This window comes from Calliphora vicina, chromosome 1 (assembly GCF_958450345.1).
Source record: "Calliphora vicina chromosome 1, idCalVici1.1, whole genome shotgun sequence".
Taxonomy (NCBI): domain Eukaryota; kingdom Metazoa; phylum Arthropoda; class Insecta; order Diptera; family Calliphoridae; genus Calliphora; species Calliphora vicina.
In genome coordinates this window covers 118,641,797-118,667,997 of record NC_088780.1, presented here as the reverse complement: position 1 = coordinate 118,667,997, position 26,201 = coordinate 118,641,797, and the positions used below count along the sequence as shown (strand labels likewise).

General features: G+C 32.1%; 2 protein-coding genes across 2 annotated transcripts in view; one reads left to right on the top strand and one right to left on the bottom strand.

Annotated features, from left to right (window-relative positions):
- Positions 1-26,201, top strand: part of Lerp (lysosomal enzyme receptor protein) — a 263,489-nt gene that overhangs the window by 13,077 nt on the left and 224,211 nt on the right. The window contains exons 4-8 of the mRNA XM_065515622.1: positions 22,698-22,849; positions 22,920-23,051; positions 25,394-25,535; positions 25,819-25,934; positions 26,085-26,194. Of these exons, the coding sequence (XP_065371694.1) occupies positions 22,698-22,849; positions 22,920-23,051; positions 25,394-25,535; positions 25,819-25,934; positions 26,085-26,194 (652 nt within the window). The remainder of the gene's footprint in view (positions 1-22,697; positions 22,850-22,919; positions 23,052-25,393; positions 25,536-25,818; positions 25,935-26,084; positions 26,195-26,201) is intronic.
- On the bottom strand, positions 8,365-10,077 carry LOC135963676 (uncharacterized). The gene is made up of 2 exons (XM_065515623.1): positions 8,770-10,077; positions 8,365-8,504 (listed from the first exon to the last, which is right to left on the bottom strand). Exons 1-2 carry the CDS (start codon positions 10,049-10,051, stop codon positions 8,401-8,403), a joined length of 1,386 nt encoding a protein of 461 aa, XP_065371695.1. The 5' UTR covers positions 10,052-10,077; the 3' UTR covers positions 8,365-8,400.

Genomic DNA, 26,201 nt, shown 5'->3' with positions numbered 1-26,201 from the left:
AGGTTGAGTTAGTATAGTTTTTAAATCTTTCCATAACAAACCCATGCAATTGTTTAACTTCAGGTCATTTAATGTATAAACTGGTACAAATTCCTTTATGTTACAGTATTCCAGATGTAAGTATTCCAGATTTTTGCAGGTGCTGTTCAATGCAATAAAAAATTCTTTGTTCATTTCCATGATAGGTGCAGAAACAATTTTTAACATTCTTAAATTTATTAAATTGTTCAAAGTTTTTTCTCTAAAAATTTTAAATGTAGGTTTGTGTACATATTGTCCCACTGCCAACATTTCACAAGTTAATTGGTTAATTTTAGTTTTTAAATTTAAATTGCTCTCAATTAGCAAGATCACTATATTATTTTCTAGACTTGCCTCAGTCTTTAGGTGTTCATAATTAATAATTTGTTTGTCCCTGCGCGAACAATAGTCATACATTAAGCCCACATCGACATATCCCAAGCATTTTATAATTTTACTGTTGTTTAAAGTTTTGACTGGTATGTCGGTAAACCAAGAAGTTTCACCACCATCTCTAGCTAAAAAACGGCCGATGTAAAGTTCCTTTAAATTTGCACAATTGTTAATTATATAATTTACTTGAGCTTCTGTCAAGTTCATTTTTTCAAAGCCTAAAGGTAGGGTTACACATGGCAAATATGTAACAATAATGTTTCAACGTTGTTGGAATTTACATTTAGAAATGCCAAAAAGTGGCTTCATCTTAATAAGATACGATTTTCTGGTTGCTGTAATAAAACAGTTTCATTGCTGCGTAATAACTTCAAACTTAATTCTGTTGACACTGTGTTTGATACAATATAGTGTTCGTATGTTTTAAATACTTCAATTTTTGTATATTTCATTTGCAAATATTCAATGATAGCAGTGCGCAATATTGAAGAAACTTTTGCCACCACCAAAATATCCTTCAAGCTTAAATAATCAAATATTTTATAAAATATATAAACATTTGATGTAATTTTCTCCATTATTTATTTTAATATTAAAAACTAATTTTTATCTTGTTTTTAAGTAAAGTTCACTCGCTGATAGAAAGTGTTTAATTGTGGCCTAAAATGTCAGTGATGGCATATTCTGTATCACGATGCCTTGTAAGTACTATTTTAGTTCTAGCAAAGATTTTAGTACTTTAATAACTAATTAAATAGTATCGTTTTGTATGTACTGTAAGTTACTTGCTTCAATTAGAGCCAACGATTTGGTACTAAATATTAATGCTAATTCAATTACTTGTGTCTATAATTAGCATGAGTCATTTATTGTGAAATAGATTTTAAAACAAACAGCTTTTAACCGTGTTGCCATGATTCTATTAAATTATTCCAAATCCTCGTTATCACTATTGAGATGGATCTGAAAATAATCCCGAATTCTAATTCTTAACAACGGAGACTTAAAAACATACAGCAGTGTTCAAATTAATAGGAGTGGTGGTACCCAATATTTCTATAAGTTAAATTTAATAGTCTATACACTTTAAATCCAATCGATATGCTAATGGTAGTTACAACGGAAAGTCATTCCCACGACAGCCGGCTCTACGCTCCGGAATGACCCGAGTTCACTCGGCCAAGGGCTGTCAACTCAGCAAACACTGCTGCTACAACAACAATAACAACGGAATGTAAAAAATTAAAACACAATGATATACTATATTATGAATTATTATTTAGTCTTTTCTAAAATTTCCTATGAATTGTATTGATTAAAATAATAAAAGTGTTACCCCCAGTAACACGAAGTCTGGTTATGTTTTAACTAATAGTTATACTGACAGTTTTCATACAAAAATAATTTTAACCGACTGTATTGTTAACTCCAAATCCAAAAATAGTAGAAAAATAAAATAGAAGTAGCGTTAAATACTTTTTGAATGATATCGACTTTTGTGAGTTGATTCTGTGATCGATATAGCAAAGTTTCTTGAATATTTTCATATCCAATTTCTTCATTGATATCGATTAAGATAGGTGATCTTGGTCTGTACTTTCTGTAGATACTTGGACAGTAAGTTGGCCCGTTAACCAGTTTTCAATGCTAGTCTTTGTTTGCTACATCCAACTTTTTTGTAGCGCTTTGATAAGTTTTTGATGGAATCAGTTATTTTATTTTCCAAGTCCCATTGTATTTCGGAGCTGCATGACTATAAGTTTACTTTTCTTTGTACGTAACTTAGAGCATCTTCCCGCTTTTTGTTTTTATGAAGCTCTCCATGTTTTATAAACATTTTAAAATTTTTATCGTGACGATATACTGAAATGTTCTCATATTAAAATTTTATCGAGCCGTTTTCGCACAAAAGACGTAAACGACAAAAACTAAATTTTACAGGAGAGCATTTTGTTTTTAAATATTTTTGGAGTAGGCCAAGTTATTTCTTTAAATCTCCGTTAATAAGTATTATTATATCTGAGATATAGGATGCAGTTTGTTTCAATTTCATATATACACTATATCCGATTTGTTTGTCGCTTACGTCTTTTTCCCCGTTACACATTTTATAATATTAATAAAATTATGTCGGTTACGACTAAATTTTATTATTAAAAAAATATGTACATATATCTTTTGTTTAATTTGTATAAAAGAGGAAATTTAAGTGTAATACATCCTAAGTTTTAATTAAGTTAATACATAAGCAAGCAAACAAACAAATTTAAGTAACATTTAAAGTTTAATGGAAAAATAATTAAAAATTAAATAACATCTTCTTGGTCAGTTTCAGGCAATGAATCGTTTACATTATTGTCATATCTAAGATTTAAAAATTCATTATGATATTGTTTAGGGATCATATTTTTATCACAAAGTAATTTAAAATCTTTGTATTTACGGGCACTTACTTTAAGGAAATCATTATACAATGGCTAAAAGCCCTGACAGACATAGGATTTGCATACTATACTAGCGTAGTATACTACATGTGTGTCAACCTATACTATAATTAAATCATCAAACACTATGGTGTAATGCTGGTTCGTATACTATGAATATGTACGTAGTATACATATCGTGGTATAGAAACCACATGTCTGTCAGGGCTATAAGGCTCCTTAATAATTTTTTTGGAGTTGCGACTTGATCGAGTACTTGAGTACATACAACATTATATTATTTCCGATTCTTCAAAGTATCCATATTTATGTATAAACTCATTTAAAACATTAATATGTTTAAAATTTTCTTTTAAAGTTCATATATTTTAAAAGAAAATTTAGACGTAACCGACACCTTGCTATTAAAAAATTTATAAATAGAAAATAAATGTGTACTTACGTCTTTTTTCTTTTTCTCGTAAAATTGAAACTATTGCATCTATAGTTACGAAATTTTCAGGAATTATGCTAATAGACCTAAATTATCGATTTCCATAAAAAAACGAAAATCTAATATCCTGTCGCTTATGTCCGTTTTGCGAAAAGGGCTCGATATTAATTGAAAGTATGTATGTATATTAGGGTGGGTCTATTTTTTTCACGAAAAATCGTATACCAGAAACGTATTCTACGGAAAATTCCAAGAAATTCTCCCCAAGAAACCATAGGTTTTTTTAATAGTTTTTTTTTATTGGATAAAAGACGAAATGCGCAAGATAGGATTTTACACCTAAGGTTTCTTGAGGAAACTTTCTTAGAATTTTCCGCAGATTTCGTTTCTGTTATACGATTTTTTACTTTTTTATCGTTCATACAATTCGACCCGTCCTAATGTATATACTAGAGTGACAATCAGTTGTATGGAAAAAAATGTTTGTTAAAATTTTGAAGAGTGCCGGGTGGAATATTGTGACACTAGGCCTAAATATTAAGTGCTGAAAATTTGAGCCAAATCGGGCAACGATTTCTGGACGCGCATCGAGGTCAAAGTTCAGATATATGCAAAATTTTACTGTTAATATGGAATAAATAGGTGAAACTCGTTACCTTTCTGCATTGTTTTCTAGAAATATGTAGATTTATTTATATTAATGAATATTACATTAAAAAAAAAGTTTTGGAAATTAATCCTGTATCTCCTTTGGTTCAAAATGACCCAAAAACTGTATTATCGCCAAAATTAGAGAAAAATGCAAATTTTTCAGTTTTTGAAAAAAATTTGCTACTAAATAAATACTTTTGCAATTGAATGCAAAAGAATCGAAATATGTACGTAATTATCGTTGTAATGAGATATAAATGACAAAATTTTATTAAAAAATGTTAAAGTTATTACAAATTCGCCAGACCATTACCGTGTTTCAGACCACTTGAACAAAAAATTTAGAAAAAAATTTAGATATTTCGAGAAAAATTAAAATAAAAGCTCATTTTTACTTAAAATATGTCCATATTTACTTGTATATGAGTTTTTGTCTTCGTAGGATACCGTTAACCTATTCGCAGGTATGGCCAAAAAAAATAATTTTTTTAACGGCTGTTTCAAAACTCCATTTTCAAATTTTTAAAAATTTTGTTAAACAAATTTCAGATTTTTTCGATCATCACATTGGGGTTTATTGAGATCAAAATAGGGAATAAAAATATGAAAAAATTATGTCAATACCTCTTACAGTTTTTCCGTACCTGCGATTGAAATTTTGCGTTTTTCAAGAAAAACTAATTTTTTGTCCATATTTAGGCGAATGAGTCCAATTTCCTTACTGTTATAAATTTTAAGTAAAACCTATTCATAATATTATAGTCCTTGTAATTTTAAATATGTTCTGAAAGTTTTACTAAAATCGGAAAACGATAACCTTTGAATCGTGAAGGTAAAAGGCCAAATTTTTCAATATTTGGAATTTCTAATGAAAAGATAGCGAAATGTTACATATTTTTGGGCCGATTTTCATGAAACTTGAGGAAAATCAGTTTTTGTAAAAATTTTGCCATTAAATAATTACTTTTGCAATTTAATTTAAAAGAATCGATATGTGTACTTAATTGTCGTTCTAATAAGACATAAAACACAAAAATTGGTTAAAAAATGTTTAAGTTATTTAAAAATCGCCAGGCCATTAACGTGTCTCAGGCCACTAGAACAAGAAACGTAGGAACAAAATAAACATATTTTGAGAAATATTAAAATAAGAGCTAATTTTTACTTAAAATATATACATATTTACTTGTATATGAGTTTTTGTCTTCGTAGGATACCGTTAACCTATTCGCAGGTATGACCAAAAAAAATATTTTTTTTAACAGAAGTTTCAAAACTCCAATTTCAAATTTTTAAAAATTTTGTTAAACAAATTTCAGAATTTTTTGATCATCACTTGGGGATTTATTGTCAACATAATAGGGAATAAAAATGTGAAATTATGTCAATACCTCCTATAGTTTTTCCGTACCTGCGATTTAAATTTTGCGATTTTCGAGAAAAACTAATTTTTTGTGCTATTAAGGGTTAATTTTAATTTTTGTGCTGTTATTATAAATACTAGACATCATGTTATACTTTTCTTGAGTTTCATCAAAATCAGACCAAAAATATATAACATTTCGCTATTTTTCCTTGAGAAATTCCTTGAAAAATTTGACCTTTGACCTTCTCGATTTAAGGGTTGGCGTTTTCCGATTTTAGTAAAACTTTCACACTATATTTAAAATTACATGGACTATAATATTCTGAATAGCTTTTACTTAAAAATCATAACAGTAAGGAAATTCGGCTCATTCGCCAAAATATGGCCAAAAAATTAGTTTTTCTCGAAAATCGCAAAATTTAAATCGCAGGTACGGAAAAACTATAGGAGATATTGACATAATTTTTTCACATTTTTATTCCCTATTATATTCTCAATAAATCCCAATGAGATGATCAAAAAATTCTGAAATTTGTTAAAACAATTTTTAAAAAATTTGAAAATGGAGTTTTGAAACTGCCGTTAATTTTTTTTTATTTTTTTGGCCATATCTGAGAATAGGTTAACGGTATCCTACGAAGACAAAAACTCATATACAAGTAAATATGTATATATTTTAAGTAAAAATAAGCTCTTATTTTAATATTTCTCAAAATATGTTAATTTTGTTCCTACGTTTCTTGTTCTAGTGGCCTGAGACACGTTAATGGCCTGGCGATTTTTGAATAACTTTAACATTTTTTAACCAATTTTTGTGTTTTATGTATTATTAGAACGATAATTACGTACACATATCGATTCTTTTAAATTAAATTGCAAAAGTAATTATTTAATGGCAAAATTTTTACAAAAACTGAAAAAATTGCATTTTTTCCACTTGTAAATGCACCACAAAACTAAATCGCAAGTCGGCACGGGTTGCAATCATGATAGAAAGACAAAATTTGATATTTAACTATAGTTTTATATGTATAAAAAAATTAGAGGGTATGCGTTCCGAAATTCCAAAAAAAAAATTTTTTGGGACACTCTAATATACATATATCAATACGAAAACGATAACCAGAGATTGAGAAAACGGGGGTTAGTCGAGTCGTATATACACAGATTGTAGCGATTTAAATTTATGCTTTTATTACGAAAAACCCTTTCCCTTAAGCAAGGACATTTTTAAATATGTATGTAATACATACTATGTATCTCTAAATTGTGTCAATTATAATTTAATACATAATAGACCAAAATGTTGACATAAATATGTCAAAAATATAATTTGATACCATAAAATAATCCTTACAAATGTAGTATAATTTTGAATATATATATAGAATTCTACTTACATATATGTATTTTCTATCAAAATGGATTTAACCTTCGGTGAAACTGTCACTTAAGCGAATTTTTAACTTAAAATTTATAGCAATTTTACTCATCTATTAAAAAAAATGTAAACCTATGTATATAAAAACCAAACTACCAAAAAATATCGGTTCCATCGATTCCACAACTAGTCTAGAACCAATGTATCACTAGTTCGAAATAATTGGTTCGTAGAAATCTACAACAAGTATATTTAATAGTTTAGAATTACAATAGTGTTCCATTGATATTGAGTTACTTATGTTGGCTTATCGTGTTACCTATGTGAATAACACTGATCTACAAAATAATAAAACATTTTATTATATTTTAAATGGTAATAAGAAATTTTTTATCGAAGTTATTCATAATTTCTTAATATAAGGAGTGAGATCGAAAAATTCTTAACACACGTTTTTCATTACATTTTTTAACCCAAGTATTATTTGAATTTTTTTTTGATCAAGTTACCTTTGAAAAACATGTCAGTTATTATGTGTAATGTCAATTATATTAATTTTTTTGTTGATCTGATTAAAATGAGTGACCAGAAAAAAGTGCGTACTGAAATTATTAAATATTTTCAACAAAACCCAACTTGGTCTTACAAAAAGTTGGCCAAGCATACAAAGGTCTGCCGTCAAACTGTTTCCAATGTTATTAAACAGTACCGGGAGAACTTGTCAGTTGATAGAAAACCTGGTTCAGGTAGAAGGAATGGTCCACATGATGTTTCTAAAGCCAAAAAAATAGAACGCATTTTCAAAAGAGCTCCCAACACATCCGGTAGGAAAGCAGCCCGGTTAGCTCAGTGCTCGGACTATTTGGTACGAAAAGTTAAAGCTAATGCAGGTTTAAAAACATACAAGGCTCAAAAAGTTCCTGACAGGAACGCTACTAAAAATTTAGAGGCCAAAAACAGAGCACGGAAATTGAAGTCAAGTTTTATAAAAAAATATTCTTGCTGCATAATGGATGACGAAACGTATGTTCTGGCAGATTTTTCGCAACTTCCAGGTCAAAAATTTTATGTTGCTGATGCTCGAGGGAATGTTGAAGAAAAGTTTAGGACCCAAAAGCAGACAAAATTTCCCAGAAAGTTCTTGGTATGGCAAGCAATATGCAGTTGCGGCAAAAGAAGCCACTCATTTGTTACAACGGGCTCTATAAATACCGAAATTTACATCAAGGAATGTTTACAAAAAAGGCTGCTTCCATTCATAAGACTTCATAATGTGTCCACTTATTTTTGGCCTGACTTGGCATCCTGTCACTATGGCAAACAAGCCCTTGAGTGGTACAAGAACAATAATGTGGTATTTGTACCAAGAGAGGCAAATCCTCCAAACTGCCCGGAGCTAAGGCCAGTGGAGAGATATTGGGCTCTTGTTAAAAGAGAATTGAAGAGTACAAAAAAGGTGTCCAAAAGTGTGGTAGATTTTAAACGGAGATGGACTACATGTTCGAGCAAAGTGACAGAAAGCACTATAAAAACGTTAATGGAAGGGTTTCCGAAAAAGGTTCAAAATTTCATCACTAGTGATTAAAACTATAAAAATAATTTTTTTTGTAAATTGTAATAATAATTTCAATCAAATAAAAAAAAAATTAAAGCTGTAAGTTTAGTGGTTTCTTTTTTATAAACATATATGTATGTTAAGAATTTTTCGATCTCACTCCTTAATATATCGATCATTTTCATTCAGTCGAATATCTTCTAGTATAATTGCCGCTTTATCAATAAGAGTGGAATAGTTTCTTCCGAATTCACCGCAATCTACAACGAAAATAAGAAAAATAAAATTTAGATATATTATTAATTAAAATTAAATTGTAACTTCAAGTTCCAATTTCACGATATTTATATATTTCTAAACCGATTGTTATACTGTCTGTCAAAATATAACTTTAGGTTAAAAAATAACTAGACATTGTGAAATGGGGTAAATACAATGCCAGACTGATAAATTGCTATATTATATGAGTAGGTATTTACAATATTTTCTAATTTCGTATCTGTATAAATATGAATATGTATTTACCAATAATATAGCCACATATATTGATTGATTTTAAATGCCTCAGAAAACTGGGATGGCAAAAAATATCTTCAAAAGGAATAATATCGATTGAATTGCGAAATTTTAGTTTTAGAGATAATCTGCTATTTTTAACCAACAAATTAAACCAATTGTGCAACAGGGAAGATAATGTTTTGTGGTAAGAAAGATTTATATGCAACAGATTAGTTGTAAAATTGGCCCATTCAGTTTCATAACTGCTATTATATTCATAAGTATCAATAAGCCAATTATAATTGGTAGTATTGATGGTAAAACTATTTAATGTTGGATGTTTGATAATTTGAACTATATCCGAATCTGTCAAATCGTTATTCACATCTAGTATTAAAGAGTGTAAAGACATAAAACCAGACAAGTTGTCAAATAATAAATTTCTAGGTTTTGACTTTAACCTTTCAAGATTTGGACAATTTGTGGAATTAATCCAAGACTGTTTAGAGTAATCAACTGACCAATCCAACGACTTTAGATTTTTAAGTTTTGCTTGGTTCCTGCAAAATAAGGTTTTAATATTGTTGACGATGCTGTAATGTAAACTAATATGTTTCAAATTTGGGTCAATATCAAAGTATTCCCCTTTACCCGTGTATCGAGTAGCATAGGAAGTAAATGTTTGTAAATTCATTTGACTTAATATTGTTTGAAAATTATTCCAAGTAAAACCATTGCAGTGTCTTAATTCAAGTTCATGTAGTGTAAAAACTGGTGTAAATTCTTTAACATTACAATACTGTAAACATAGATACTGCAATTCAGAACAACAGTTAGTCAATGTAATAAAGAATTTCTTCGTAAGGAGAAAACTATTTGTTGAAATCAAAGTTAATTTTCTTAGATGTTTTAAGTTACTCAATATTCTATTGTGGAAGTTATAAAAAAACTTCTCACAATTTAATTCTTCAATCATTAATTCTTTGTCAGATGTTTCAGTTTGTAGTGATAATATTTGAATATTGTTTGTATTCAAATTCAAAAATTCCCAGAAATCAGTTGCATTCAAAACTATTCGATTTTCTCTTTGTGGTGTTGGATTAAATTTCTCCTCGACTTTATTTGACACAATATAGTAGCAGTCTTCCGTTTTATAGGCTTTCACATCTGTATATGTATTTTTCAATATAAATTCAATAATAACAGTGCGAAATACTCTACAGACTTTAGCTGCCGTCAATAAATCTTTTAAATTAATAAATTTAAATATATCACAAAGTATGTTTTTATTTGATAAAATTTCTTCCATTTCAATTTTTGTTCGTTCGATCAACTATTTTGTGTTGAAGTAAATAAAACCACAGCTGCTCAACTGGTAAAACAATTTAAATTATTCCAAAAGTTAAAAAAGAACAAAGAAACAGAGATGGGTATTGGAATATTTTTGTATATGTAAAAGGAAGCGATATTAATTCGGAATACCTTCAAACAAAGTATTTTTTTCACTATCATTAAAAAAATGATTTTTAATATTGGGAATAAAATGCATTTTTTTAAATATGAATGTATGTATGTATGTATATATATGGAATTTACAAAGCATATTAATATTTATATCTGTGAAGTTTGGACAAAACATCTTAAGTCGAGATAAGAAAATATCTTAGTTTTTTTATAATAAAACTAACTTTTCAAAACGCTTCGTTCAAAGTAAATTAATAAAGTAGCGACAGTACTACAACAAATACAACATTTACAAAAACCACAAGCAATTTTGTTTTTGGTTTAAGGTCTGAGCTGTCAAAGTTGCCTGTTGTTGTTTTTGCTTTTGGGCTTGTTGTATTTTTCGCCACAACAAACACAAGTGAATTGACAGTTCAGACCAAAGTAAAAAAAATAGTCAGCTGTTCTACTGAGTCTACTTTATTAATTTACTTTGGCTTCGTTTACACTAATCTGCTTCTTCTTACGAATATTAGTTTCCGAGATATCATAAAAAAACAAATCAACTTATTTGGAGTTGTTGTTGATTTATTTTTAGCAAAACAACTTAATTTGCAAAAACTGTTGAATTTATCGATAATTATTTTATTATTTATCCCAAGGCGTATTTAACAAGGTGACAGCAGTGGCGAATTGAAATAAATACAGGCGAATTCACTTATTTTTTATATATAGAGTTTGACATACGGGCGTACGGGCGAATATTTTTTATATATGTAGTTTGACATTTGTGCGTGCTATTTCTATAATCATGCACCTTGATTTATCCTTTGTATAATTCTTTGAGACAAATAGTAAAGCCACAAAGTATACAGAGGCGACACGGCAAAAAAAATAAATTTGTCTCTTTCGCTCGAAACAATTTCAACTGGTTTGGTTTTGTGCTTATTTATATAGTTGTTTGTTTTAACGCACTGTCTGTATTAAACCGCAAATTTGTTTTCTCTTTCTATCGAAACAATTTCAAAAAAGCTGATTTTAGTGTTTTTGAACTGTCAAATTTGACGCCTCTGTATACTTTGTGGTAAAGCTCTTCAGAGACAAATAATAAAATATGTATTGATCAATAAATTCAAGTTTTTGCGTTCTCCTGAAAAATTTTAAAATTCCATTTAAGTTGTTTTGTCAAAAGTTCACAGATATATTTGACCAATAATATTTTTCATTATTAATTTTAATATTTGCTTTTCATTAATTTTGATAAGAGATCAGATACCTACAATACTGCCTAAAATCCCAGCACTGCATACAAATGCTGATTCATAAACAAAAATGAGAATAATATCGCTCTCTCTAAAGGCCTAGTTAGTTTGTACGTTCCGTTCCGAATCAGCTGTTTTGTTTTTAGCATAGGGAAAGTTGTGTATGTCGTTAGTTTTTCTGTAACGTTGCCGTTCTGTTGCGGATGAATCTGTTGAAAACAGAATTTTGTCCGCAACGTTAAGTGACAGCTAAAACAGCTGATATCATATATACACAAAAATGCCAACAATATGAAAGCAGTGGTGCCAACATTTTTGAAAGGGAAATATTTATTATTAACAAAAGAATAAAAAATATAATATTTCCAAAAAAAAACATTGAAATTTAATAAAATAAATATAAATTTCTTTTAATGTATGTACTATGTATGTAAAAAAATTAGTTTAAATTAAATCATTAACAAAAAATATATGTATGTATTTATAAAAATGTTCACAATAATATGTTGAAGGTCTAAATACAAAAAACACTAAAAATAGTAACAAAATCACCAAGATGGCTTTTTGGTTATTATTTTAAAAACAGCTGATACGATCTTACGGAAAAAATATTAGTTTTATTTTTACGTTGTACTTTTCGTATTTACGGAATTGTTCTATTTAATTTATGTAGTATAGGTATACGATTTAATGTGTAATAAAGAACTAAGATTAAATGAAATGATTTATGGCAAAATACATCTATGCCTCGTTTCGCTAGCAGTAAGAATTTAAAAGCTATCAATAATTGCGGTTTTCATCATACTAGTGAATGATATGAAAATCTAATAATCGATTTTCGACTTTTCGATCAACCATTTTCATATCGATTTTTACAGTCGATTAATCGATTTTTTAATAATCGATCTGCATTTTTGGGAACTATAGCAAATGACCCATATACGTTATAATTACGGAAAAAAAATTATTTTGGGAGAGTATTATAACTCATTTATTGAGAGGTACTCATTTTATAAACGCAAACATTTGACAACAATTTTGTGGACAAAATACTCCGAGCATAAAAATCGGAGTATATAATCGATCACAAAAAAATCGTTTTTAGACCCTGAAAATCGATTTTCGACCATAATCGTAATCGATTTACATAAGTTTAGATTCAATGGATTTGGGATACAATTTTGAAGAAGAAAGTAAAAATCAACCAGTGATTTTGTCGTTTAAAATAAAGATGACGTGTTTTTATGTAAATTCTACAACAGGTAGTGAGTGAATCACGTTTTTGATTTTATAAACCAACATCATATTTAACTAATATCATTGGTCACTATGAAAGTATTGTAGTACAAATAAATTACAAAGTAAAAAAATGAAACTTTTATTTTTAATGGGGATTTTTGGGGATAGCACAAACTGTTTTTTGGGGAATTTCGGGGATGAAAATGTTAAAATTGGGGATAAGTCTCGAAAAAAATCTGGGAACCCTGCTTAGAAAGCACCTAGGTGACTGCATCAGTACAACAATACAAAAACAACAGGTCTTTGTTTTTGTTAAAAAGTCAAAGTTGCTTGTTGTTTTTGCTTTTGGGTTTGTTGTATTTTTCGCCACAACAACCACAAGTGAATTGACATTTTTTTTAAAAAAATTTAAAAAAAATTTAAAAAAATTTGAAAAACAATTAAAAAAAAATTTTAAATTTTGTTTACCTAAAAATATTTAAACAAATTTATTTTAAAGTATAATTTGGTGAAGGGTATATAAGATTCGGCACAGCCGAATATAGCTCTCTTACTTGTTTTTCATCTGTTTGTGCTTTGGCATTTTATACTTAGGTTTAACACACCAATGATGCTCAGTTAAACCTAGATTATATAGTAAATAAATAATAAGTGAAAAACACAATTTTTAGTTTAACCCAGATATGCCGACTGTACTACATGTAGTACATGTAGTTCTTGTTTACAGGATACGTCACTTTTATCAAAATACCATTTTTTGTTGTTCACATACTTAGTACTCACCACTACCTCATGGGAGATTGTGTGATCGCATTATTTTTTGCTACTATTTTTGAATTATTGAATTTTTAGTTTGTGATATTTTCAAAATGCCCATATTTAGGCATAATGGACATATATCGTTTGTACTGAAAGTAAAATTTTGTACATTTACAAGTGAATAAATACTATATTTTTTTGGAATTTATATTTATGAAGAGTAGCTTGATTGTTATATGCAAGAATGTTTCATTATTGCGTTTTAGTTTTTTTGTTGTGACCCCAAAGTCCTACATATAGGACGACTTAAAAAACCACTTTTTTCAATAAATTTTTAAAAAACTTTAATTGCACTGTTTTTTATTTCTCATTTGCTTCCAAAATAATATAAAAATACTTTTAAAATGATCAAGCTCAAGCCGTCGGCATATCTGGGTTAATCTAGGTTTAAGCGAAGAATGTAGATTATCTTTATCCGAGAAACTAGCTCTCACCCGCATTTTCTCAATCTCTGGTTATTTTTTATCGTGATGATAAACTGACAGTTCTCATACAAAAACAAGTAAGAAAGTATGGTCGGTCAAGCCCGACCATATAATACCCTACACTAAGTAAAAGAGCAAAAAATTTTTTCTTTTAAAATTTCAATAATTTTTGAGTGATTTTCGGAAGTGGGGTTATATGGGGGCTATGACCAATTATGGACCGATCATCAATTAGGTCGTGTGATTTATGTCTATATTAAAGTTAACTATGTTGAATTTTGTGTGTTTACCAACATTTTTAAGCGATTTATGCACGTTAAAGTGATTTTCGGAAGCGAGTCTATATGGGAGCTATGACTAATTATGGACCGATCGTAACAAAATTCGGTGACATGAATTTTGTGTATATAAAACTTATTTGGAGCGGAATTTGTGAAGATACATATATAAATTAAACATTTATGACCGATAAAGTCCAATTTCGGGAGGACATTCGTATGGGGGCTAGGTGAAATAGTGGACCGATTTCAGCCAGTTTCAATAGGCTTAGTCCTTGAGCCGAAAAAATAATATGTATCAAATTTGATCGAAATATCTTCAAAATTGCGACCTGTACTCTGCGCACAAGGTTTACATGGACAGCCAGCCAGCCAACCAGACGGACGGACGGACGGACGGACATCGCTTAATCGACTCAGAAAGTGATTCTAAGTCGATCGGTATACTTTAAGGTGGGTGTTAGACTAATATTTTTGGGCGTTACAAACATCTGCACAAACGCATAATACCCTCCCCACTATTGTGGTGTAGGGTATAAAAATGTTAATTGGAGGTTTATCGTTACGAAAAACGACAACCAGATATTGAGAAAATGGGGGTTAGAGTATAAAAGTACCATAGCAGGGATGAAAAATAAAAATGGAACTGAGGTTTTATTAGTTAGTAATTAATTCTACCAGCAGAGAAATTTAATATTTATCTCATTATCTTTGAGGTTTGGGTGTAATTTTTTTTATTTGATTGAATTTTTATTACTTCCTTAACAAAAACATGTAAACCTAAACTAACCTAATTTAAAACAAACTTATAATCACCAATTTTCATTTAAATTTTGACCAGATACTGGCGAAGATACCTGCTTTTCTTTTATTTTTTTTTTATCATTCTAATGCCGATTTTTTAGAAAATAATGACCACATAAGGCTTTAAATATTCTTCCATGGTATGAAATCTTAAGCTATGACAAAATCTTAATCTAAAGACAACAAGTAAGAGTGCTATATTCGGCTATGCTGAATCTTATATACCCTTCACCTTTGTTGTGGATGCATTATTATTTTTTCTAATTAGTATATTTCAAAATATCTGGTTGTGGGACTTATGCGGGAGCTATGACCTATTATGATTCGATTGTCATAAAATATTTTTACGTGATTTTATGTATTTATATGAGAGCTGTGGCCAATTATGGACCAATATTCACAAAATTCAGTATTATGATTTTGAATACAAATTACTGATCTGTGTACTATTTTGGTTTAATATATGGATGCAATGACCTATTATGGTCCTAAGTATTTAAGGGTTATTTTTGTAGAATTTATAATACATATAAACAAAGCTATTAACAAGAGTGGACCTTATGTGGGAGCTATGCCGAATTATGCACCAATATTTAAAAAATCTTGTAGTAGTGTAGATTTTTATGTATATTTGTGCAGGGTAATGTGTTTTCCTGAAGTAGTTCTTATATGGAGGTTATGACCAATTATGGGCCTATCATCATAAAATTTGGTACATCGATTTTTGTATATATTGAATAAATTTGTTTTGAATTTCAACCTGATAACTATATTTGTAAGAAATTTATGAGAATTTTAGTGATTTTCGGGAGTGGACCCTATATAGGAGCTATGGTTAAATATGGACCGATATTCACAAAATCCAGAAGTATGATTACTGGATTCAAATTACTGGATCTGTGCGTAATTTCATTTTGATATCGATATGTTTTTAATACTTTTTAAGGTTAATATCTTTTTTCGGAAATGGGCCTTATAGGGGAGCTATGACCAATTATCGGCCAATCTGCATAAAATTTGGTACAGTGATATCTATATATATAAGTATAATTTTTGTCGAATTCTATCATGATAAATGTATTTATAAGAGTTTTATGAGTACTTAACTGATTTTTGGAAGTGGACCTTATATGGGAGCTATGGTCAAATATGGACCGATATTCATAAAATCCAGTAGTATGATTTCTAAATATAAACTATGGATGTGTGTGAAATTTTGTTTTGATATTGATATTTTTTAGATATTTATGTAGGTTATTGTGTTTTTCGGAAGTGGTCCTTATATGGGAGCTATAACCAATTATCGGCCGATCTTCATAGAATTAGGTACAGCGATTTTGGTATATATGGGGAGTATTCATGTCGAATTTCAACTTGATAGCGATATTTGTAAGACATTTATGCTTATTTAAGAGATTTTCGGAAGTGTACTTTATATGGGGGCTATGGTCAAATATGGGCCGATCCACAAAAAATTTTGTAATATAATTTCTTTTACAACGTAACTTATTTTTGCTGAATTTTATGTGGATATTCCTATTCTGTAGGCATTTATACACCATAGAACCATATTTCGGGAAGAAATTTGTATGGGGGCTAGGAGAAATCATGGACCGATTCTTATAATTTTCACCAGAATTACTCCTTTTATCATAAAAGTAACGAGTGCAAAATTTTATGATATTAGCTGCAATATATTTACAAAAAATGTCCAAAAATATGTGAAAATTATTTTTTTTGAGGTTGTCCCACATTTTCATTCATAACTTTGGTTCCACTGTACCGATTTCGCTGATTTTCAATACGAAACTGCTTAGGACAATAATAAACATTTTTCTTGCAACTCTACTAAGTTGATTTGCGTATTTTGGACGTGAGCGTGTTTTACACAGACGGACAGACAGACGGACATGGCTCAATCGACTTAGAATTTCATAAGGATCAATAATATATATACTTTGTTGGGTCTCAGATGAATATTTCTCAATGTTACACACGGAATGACAAACTTATATATACCCTCATTCACCACATATGGTGGTGGAGGGTATAAAAACAAAATACGCAAGGCAATGAAACCAACACACATCCAAACATACGTTTAATTGTATAAAAAACAACAACAACGCCAAAAGAAACAAAACACAAAAAAAAAACAAAATACGCAAAGCTTGCACATCCAAACATACGTTTTGTTGTTTTTTTGTCAAAAAAACCAACACACAACCAAACAAAAGTTTAGTTGTATAAAAAACAACAACAGACAGACAGACAGACAGACAGACAGACAGACAGACATACAGACAGACAGACAGACAGACAGACAGACAGACAGACAGACAGACAGACAGACAGACAGACAGACAGACAGACAGACAGACAGACAGACAGACAGACAGACAGACAGACAGACAGACAGACAGACAGACAGACAGACAGACAGACAGACAGACAGACAGACAGACAGACAGACAGACAGACAGACAGACAGACAGACAGACAGACAGACAGACAGACAGACAGACAGACAGACAGACAGACAGACAGACAGACAGACAGACAGACAGACAGACAGACAGACAGACAGACAGACAGACAGACAGACAGACAGACAGACAGACAGACAGACAGACAGACAGACAGACAGACAGACAGACAGACAGACAGACAGACAGACAGACAGACAGACAGACAGACAGACAGACAGACAGACAGACAGACAGACAGACAGACAGACAGACAGACAGACAGACAGACAGACAGACAGACAGACAGACAGACAGACAGACAGACAGACAGACAGACAGACAGACAGACAGACAGACAGACAGACAGACAGACAGACAGACAGACAGACAGACAGACAGACAGACAGACAGACAGACAGACAGACAGACAGACAGACAGACAGACAGACAGACAGACAGACAGACAGACAGACAGACAGACAGACAGACAGACAGACAGACAGACAGACAGACAGACAGACAGACAGACAGACAGACAGACAGACAGACAGACAGACAGACAGACAGACAGACAGACAGACAGACAGACAGACAGACAGACAGACAGACAGACAGACAGACAGACAGACAGACAGACAGACAGACAGACAGACAGACAGACAGACAGACAGACAGACAGACAGACAGACAGACAGACAGACAGACAGACAGACAGACAGACAGACAGACAGACAGACAGACAGACAGACAGACAGACAGACAGACAGACAGACAGACAGACAGACAGACAGACAGACAGACAGACAGACAGACAGACAGACAGACAGACAGACAGACAGACAGACAGACAGACAGACAGACAGACAGACAGACAGACAGACAGACAGACAGACAGACAGACAGACAGACAGACAGACAGACAGACAGACAGACAGACAGACAGACAGACAGACAGACAGACAGACAGACAGACAGACAGACAGACAGACAGACAGACAGACAGACAGACAGACAGACAGACAGACAGACAGACAGACAGACAGACAGACAGACAGACAGACAGACAGACAGACAGACAGACAGACAGACAGACAGACAGACAGACAGACAGACAGACAGACAGACAGACAGACAGACAGACAGACAGACAGACAGACAGACAGACAGACAGACAGACAGACAGACAGACAGACAGACAGACAGACAGACAGACAGACAGACATACAGACAGACAGACAGACAGACAGACAGACAGACAGACAGACAGACAGACAGACAGACAGACAGACAGACAGACAGACAGACAGACAGACAGACAGACAGACAGACAGACAGACAGACAGACAGACAGACAGACAGACAGACAGACAGACAGAAAAATTTTGTAATATAATTTCTTTTACAACGTAACTTATTTTTGCTGAATTTTATGTGGATATTCCTATTCTGTAGGCATTTATACACCATAGAACCATATTTCGGGAAGAAATTTGTATGGGGGCTAGGATAAATCATGGACCGATTCTTATAATTTTCACCAGAATTACTCCTTTTATCATAAAAGTAACGAGTGCAAAATTTTATGATATTAGCTGCAATATATTTACAAAAAATGTCCAAAAATATGTGAAAATTATTTTTTTTGAGGTTGTCCCACATTTTCATTCATAACTTTGGTTCCACTGTACCGATTTCGCTGATTTTCAATACGAAACTGCTTAGGACAATAATAAACATTTTTCTTGCAACTCTACTAAGTTGATTTGCGTATTTTGGACGTGAGCGTGTTTTACACAGACGGACAGACAGACGGACATGGCTCAATCGACTTAGAATTTCATAAGGATCAATAATATATATACTTTGTTGGGTCTCAGATGAATATTTCTCAATGTTACACACGGAATGACAAACTTATATATACCCTCATTCACCACATATGGTGGTGGAGGGTATAAAAACAAAATACGCAAGGCAATGAAACCAACACACATCCAAACATACGTTTAATTGTATAAAAAACAACAACAACGCCAAAAGAAACAAAACACAAAAAAAAACAAAATACGCAAAGCTTGCACATCCAAACATACGTTTTGTTGTTTTTTTTGTCAAAAAAACCAACACACAACCAAACAAAAGTTTAGTTGTATAAAAAACAACAACAGACAGACAGACAGACAGACAGACAGACATACAGACAGACAGACAGACAGACAGACAGACAGACAGACAGACAGACAGACAGACAGACAGACAGACAGACAGACAGACAGATAGATAGATAGACAGACAGACAGACAGACAGACAGACAGACAGACAGACAGACAGACAGACAGACAGACAGACAGACAGACAGACAGACAGACAGACAGACAGACAGACAGACAGACAGACAGACAGACAGACAGACAGACAGACAGACAGACAGACAGACAGACAGACAGACAGACAGACAGACAGACAGACAGACAGACAGACAGACAGACAGACAGACAGACAGACAGACAGACAGACAGACAGACAGACAGACAGACAGACAGACAGACAGACAGACAGACAGACAGACAGACAGACAGACAGACAGACAGACAGACAGACAGACAGACAGACAGACAGACAGACAGACAGACAGACAGACAGACAGACAGACAGACAGACAGACAGACAGACAGACAGACAGACAGACAGACAGACAGACAGACAGACAGACAGACAGACAGACAGACAGACAGACAGACAGACAGACAGACAGACAGACAGACAGACAGACAGACAGACAGACAGACAGACAGACAGACAGACAGACAGACAGACAGACAGACAGACAGACAGACAGACAGACAGACAGACAGACAGACAGACAGACAGACAGACAGACAGACAGACAGACAGACAGACAGACAGACAGACAGACAGACAGACAGACAGACAGACAGACAGACAGACAGACAGACAGACAGACAGACAGACAGACAGACAGACAGACAGACAGACAGACAGACAGACAGACAGACAGACAGACAGACAGACAGACAGACAGACAGACAGACAGAAAAATTTTGTAATATAATTTCTTTTACAACGTAACTTATTTTTGCTGAATTTTATGTGGATATTCCTATTCTGTAGGCATTTATACACCATAGAACCATATTTCGGGAAGAAATTTGTATGGGGGCTAGGAGAAATCATGGACCGATTCTTATAATTTTCACCAGAATTACTCCTTTTATCATAAAAGTAACGAGTGCAAAATTTTATGATATTAGCTGCAATATATTTACAAAAAATGTCCAAAAATATGTGAAAATTATTTTTTTTGAGGTTGTCCCACATTTTCATTCATAACTTTGGTTCCACTGTACCGATTTCGCTGATTTTCAATACGAAACTGCTTAGGACAATAATAAACATTTTTCTTGCAACTCTACTAAGTTGATTTGCGTATTTTGGACGTGAGCGTGTTTTACACAGACGGACAGACAGACGGACATGGCTCAATCGACTTAGAATTTCATAAGGATCAATAATATATATACTTTGTTGGGTCTCAGATGAATATTTCTCAATGTTACACACGGAATGACAAACTTATATATACCCTCATTCACCACATATGGTGGTGGAGGGTATAAAAACAAAATACGCAAGGCAATGAAACCAACACACATCCAAACATACGTTTAATTGTATAAAAAACAACAACAACGCCAAAAGAAACAAAACACAAAAAAAACAAAATACGCAAAGCTTGCACATCCAAACATACGTTTTGTTGTTTTTTTGTCAAAAAAACCAACACACAACCAAACAAAAGTTTAGTTGTATAAAAAACAACAACAGACAGACAGACAGACAGACAGACAGACATACATACATACAGACAGACAGACAGACAGACAGACAGACAGACAGACAGACAGACAGACAGACAGACAGACAGACAGACAGACAGACAGACAGACAGACAGACAGACAGACAGACAGACAGACAGACAGACAGACAGACAGACAGACAGACAGACAGACAGACAGACAGACAGACAGACAGACAGACAGACAGACAGACAGACAGACAGACAGACAGACAGACAGACAGACAGACAGACAGACAGACAGACAGACAGACAGACAGACAGACAGACAGACAGACAGACAGACAGACAGACAGACAGACAGACAGACAGACAGACAGACAGACAGACAGACAGACAGACAGACAGACAGACAGACAGACAGACAGACAGACAGACAGACAGACAGACAGACAGACAGACAGACAGACAGACAGACAGACAGACAGACAGACAGACAGACAGACAGACAGACAGACAGACAGACAGATAGACAGACAGACAGACAGACAGACAGACAGACAGACAGACAGACAGACAGACAGACAGACAGACAGACAGACAGACAGACAGACAGACAGACAGACAGACAGACAGACAGACAGACAGACAGACAGACAGACAGACAGACAGACAGACAGACAGACAGACAGACAGACAGACAGACAGACAGACAGACAGACAGACAGACAGACAGACAGACAGACAGACAGACAGACAGACAGACAGACAGACAGACAGACAGACAGACAGACAGACAGACAGACAGACAGACAGACAGACAGACAGACAGACAGACAGACAGACAGACAGACAGACAGACAGATATGGCTTAATCGACTCCGCTATCTATAAGGATCCAGAATATATATACTTTATAGGGTCGGAAATGAAAAATGTAGAAATTACAAACGGAATGACAAACTTATATATACCTTTCTCACGAAGCTGAAGGGTATAAAAACACAGAAACACATACTCTCTTGTTTACCATAAACAAAAAACTGGTGGACAAAAAACTTCCGATTGATACGTCTGTCGCTGTGTGGACAATTATTGGCCGAGTGGACAATCATTGGCCTGAACGAAGATCAAATTGTCGTGTAATTTGTTGTTACATGTATTTGCCATGACACTATAGCGTAAAATTAAGTAAAACTCTGAGTATTGTTGTCTGAAACTTGTAAATCCATGATAGTACTCGAACAGATCGAATTTAATAAAGTATTTAATAATCAATTCCCAAACATCTTAATAATAATATTTTCCAAAATAAATTAAAATATTTTGACAGATTTACATTAATTTAATTTTGTCTTTATTAAAGTTCTTTTTTTCCTTTATATGTTTAAATTTCAGGCTCCTGATGCATGTTCATTTTACATAACCTTTGAAACGCCGTTGGCCTGTTTGCCAGAACCGGACAGTGTTAAAGGCAACATTTGTAATGTGCACGACAGCAGCACGGGTCACACATTCGACCTTATGCCACTAAGTGATAATAATTATAGGTAAACAATATAAATTTCCAATTAATTTCATGTGCAATAATTAATTTCCGTTACTGATATGTTTCTTTAGAACCCTTGATCGCCAGGGCAATGTTTTTGTAATAAATATTTGCAAGCCAGTGTTGTACGGTGAAAATGCCATGTGTCCAGCAGACAGTAGTGTGTGCTTTTTGAAACTGAAAGAAATAGACTATAAAAACAAGTAAGTTCAATTAATTGTTTAAAGAAGTGGCCACTTAAAATCCGTACCGAGCATAACTTTTAAATGAATATGTTAACATTTTATATATGAAATTAAAGGTAATTTATTAAGCTTTAACAAAAATATAACTGTAGGTTTATGTGTCTTTATTGCGAACAAAATTTCTGACTTTTCTTCTCCTGCCTCCTATTAATAGCTGCACAACTTTTCTTCCCACTTCTACCGTTATTCCAGCATATTTATTCCACTTTGTTCTCATCAAAATCTGGTTATTTACTGTACCTGCGATCTTTTTCAATTTATGTTTAACAATTTCCCAATATATATCGATTGGACGAAGATTTATACAATTTGTTTAATTGATGTGTTTTGGTATAACATCAATATTATTCTCATTATACCACTTCATAGTTGTATTGATTAAAGACAACTTGACATTGAGTAATGACAACTTGGCTTGAATTTTTTTTTCTTTACAAACCATCTCCTGAAAAATTCGAATCGAATAAAAAGAAAATCAGCAACATCGCTCCAGCCGTTCTCACGTGATGCCATTACATACATGGACCATTTCATTTTAATATATGGGGCATTTCATGTCAAGTGAACCAACTTTTGAAATCGATGTCTTCCAATCGGGATGAAATTTGCACCAAGGTTAGCTCTATTGGATAGTAACTCAGACACAATTTTTCAACAACATCGGTCGAGAACTCTCTGAGTTATAGGGGGTAAAATTTTGACAATTTGGTCAAACAGGGGTTTTTTCTTATCCATGTAACTTATTACCTATTGTTCTTAGCAAAATGTGTCCCAAATAGTATAGATAGCTATTTCTTCGATCTTTCGAAAAAAAATATTTAAAAAAAAAAATAAAAAATTTTTAATATTTTTTTCCGAAATCAAAAACTTTTTTGACTTTTTTTTAAAATGGGTCCATTTTTTTTTTTTTTTTTTTCTTAAAATAAAGTTTAGATATTTTCCTTGAACACCTACTTGGTCGCTTAGTGGGATGCGAGTGGGATATCTATCAAAATAAATATTTTGTAACTCAAAACATAAAATTTTTGACTTTTTTTGCAAAATCAAAAACTTTGTTGACTTTTTTTTTCAAAATGGACCCTTTTTTAATCTTTTTTTTTTGCTCAAAAGAAAGCCTAGGTCCATTCCTTTAAGATATTTTTAGTCCCTTAGTGGGATGCGAGTGGGATATTAAAAAAGGGCCCATTTGGAAAAAAAATCGTATTTGCAAAAAAAAAAGTCAAAAATTGTAAGTCTTGAGTTAAAAAATATTTATTTTGATAGATATCCCACTCGCATCCCACTAAGCGACCAAAAGGGTCTTCAAGGATAAAAAGATTAAAAAAGGGTCCATTTTGAAAAAAAAAGTCAACAAAGTTTTTGATTTTGCCAAAAAAGTCAAAAATTTTTTATTTTTTGAGTTACAAAATATTTATTTTGATAGATATCCCACTCGCATCCCACTAAGCGACCAAGTAGGTGTTCAAGGAAAATATCTAAACTTTATTTTAAGAAAAAAAAAAAAAAAAAAGGACCCATTTTAAAAAAAAGTCAAAAAAGTTTTTGATTTCGGAAAAAAAATATTAAAAATTTTTTATTTTTTTTTTTAAATATTTTTTTTCGAAAGATCGAAGAAATAGCTATCTATACTATTTGGGACACATTTTGCTAAGAACAATAGGTAATAAGTTACATGGATAAGAAAAAACCCCTGTTTGACCAAATTGTCAAAATTTTACCCCCTATAACTCAGAGAGTTCTCGACCGATGTTGTTGAAAAATTGTGTCTGAGTTACTATCCAATAGAGCTAACCTTGGTGCAAATTTCATCCCGATCGGAAGACATCGATTTCAAAAGTTGGTTCACTTGACATGAAATGCCCCATATATATATTCTGAAAATTCTTTAAAAACATGTCTGAAAAGCTTGACTCTTCAAAACGGAGCTGCGGATTACCACACAACCTCCAGCTGCCGAGAAGTAAAACTTTTAACCTGATATCTGCCGAAAATCAGATTTTGACAATCTTTTAACCCGACAAAGTCGGATTTTTTAGATATTTGTGCACAATTTTATATCTAGCTTAATTTTCCATTGTGTCTACACTTTTTAAAACTAAACATAATGACTTGCAATTCATTGTAGAATAATGGTAGATTTGTTATTAAAAACGTATGTAAATCTTGTTCCATTTTGATAACAGGTGACGTTGTTATGATTACTATAGTTCGTACGGATTTTAAGTGGCCACTTCTTTAATGAACTGTTTTTGTAATTGCCATATTTATCTCTTTTATCTCTTTTAATTTTGCAATTTCAGATTTATTAATTATGGTACAGCCCAACCTAAACCAGTATTAGAAAATGGAAATTTAATAATGCGCCACATTTCGCCGACACCCTGCAACGCTACAACGAATTATTCATCAACTATTTATTTCTATTGTGATAAAGATGTGAAGGTGAGATACTATTATTTATGATGACGCATTATGTTAAAAAAAAGGATATTTGAGCTGATTTCTGTGAATTCCATAATTTACAAACGAAATAAAAATTTCTTTATTCCATAATTTTTGTGTTGTTAATGTTATCAACCCTATGAACTTCAATAATTTTTAAATCCCTTTTTATTTGGAAAATGTTATTTAAATACATACATATATTTTACTTGCATTTATTTTCCTACGAATTTTCATTAATTTTAAAAATTGTACATCAATCATTTGTTTTTTTTTACCACAGAATGCCCATCCAGAATTAATGGGTCTACATGGTTGTTCATATGAATTTTCATTCGTTACTCCGTTGGCCTGCAATGATTTACCTCCATGTACTGTCATTACACATGACAACGAAATGTAAGTACATACAATCATACAGCCTGTAGCTTTGTAGTTAACCATTGATTCTTCATTAATTTGATATGTTCTTATATATATTTTATTTATTTTCATTTTTATACTTTTTCATTTTTATACTTTTACCATTTCTGGCGTTAAAAAAACCAGCATAAATATGAGTTCGTTAATGGATAAACCATTTAAATTGCAACAGGATAATCAGAATTATATATTCTCAGTATGTTCATCGGCAGGTAATCCTTGCATGGAAAATGATGGTAAGTT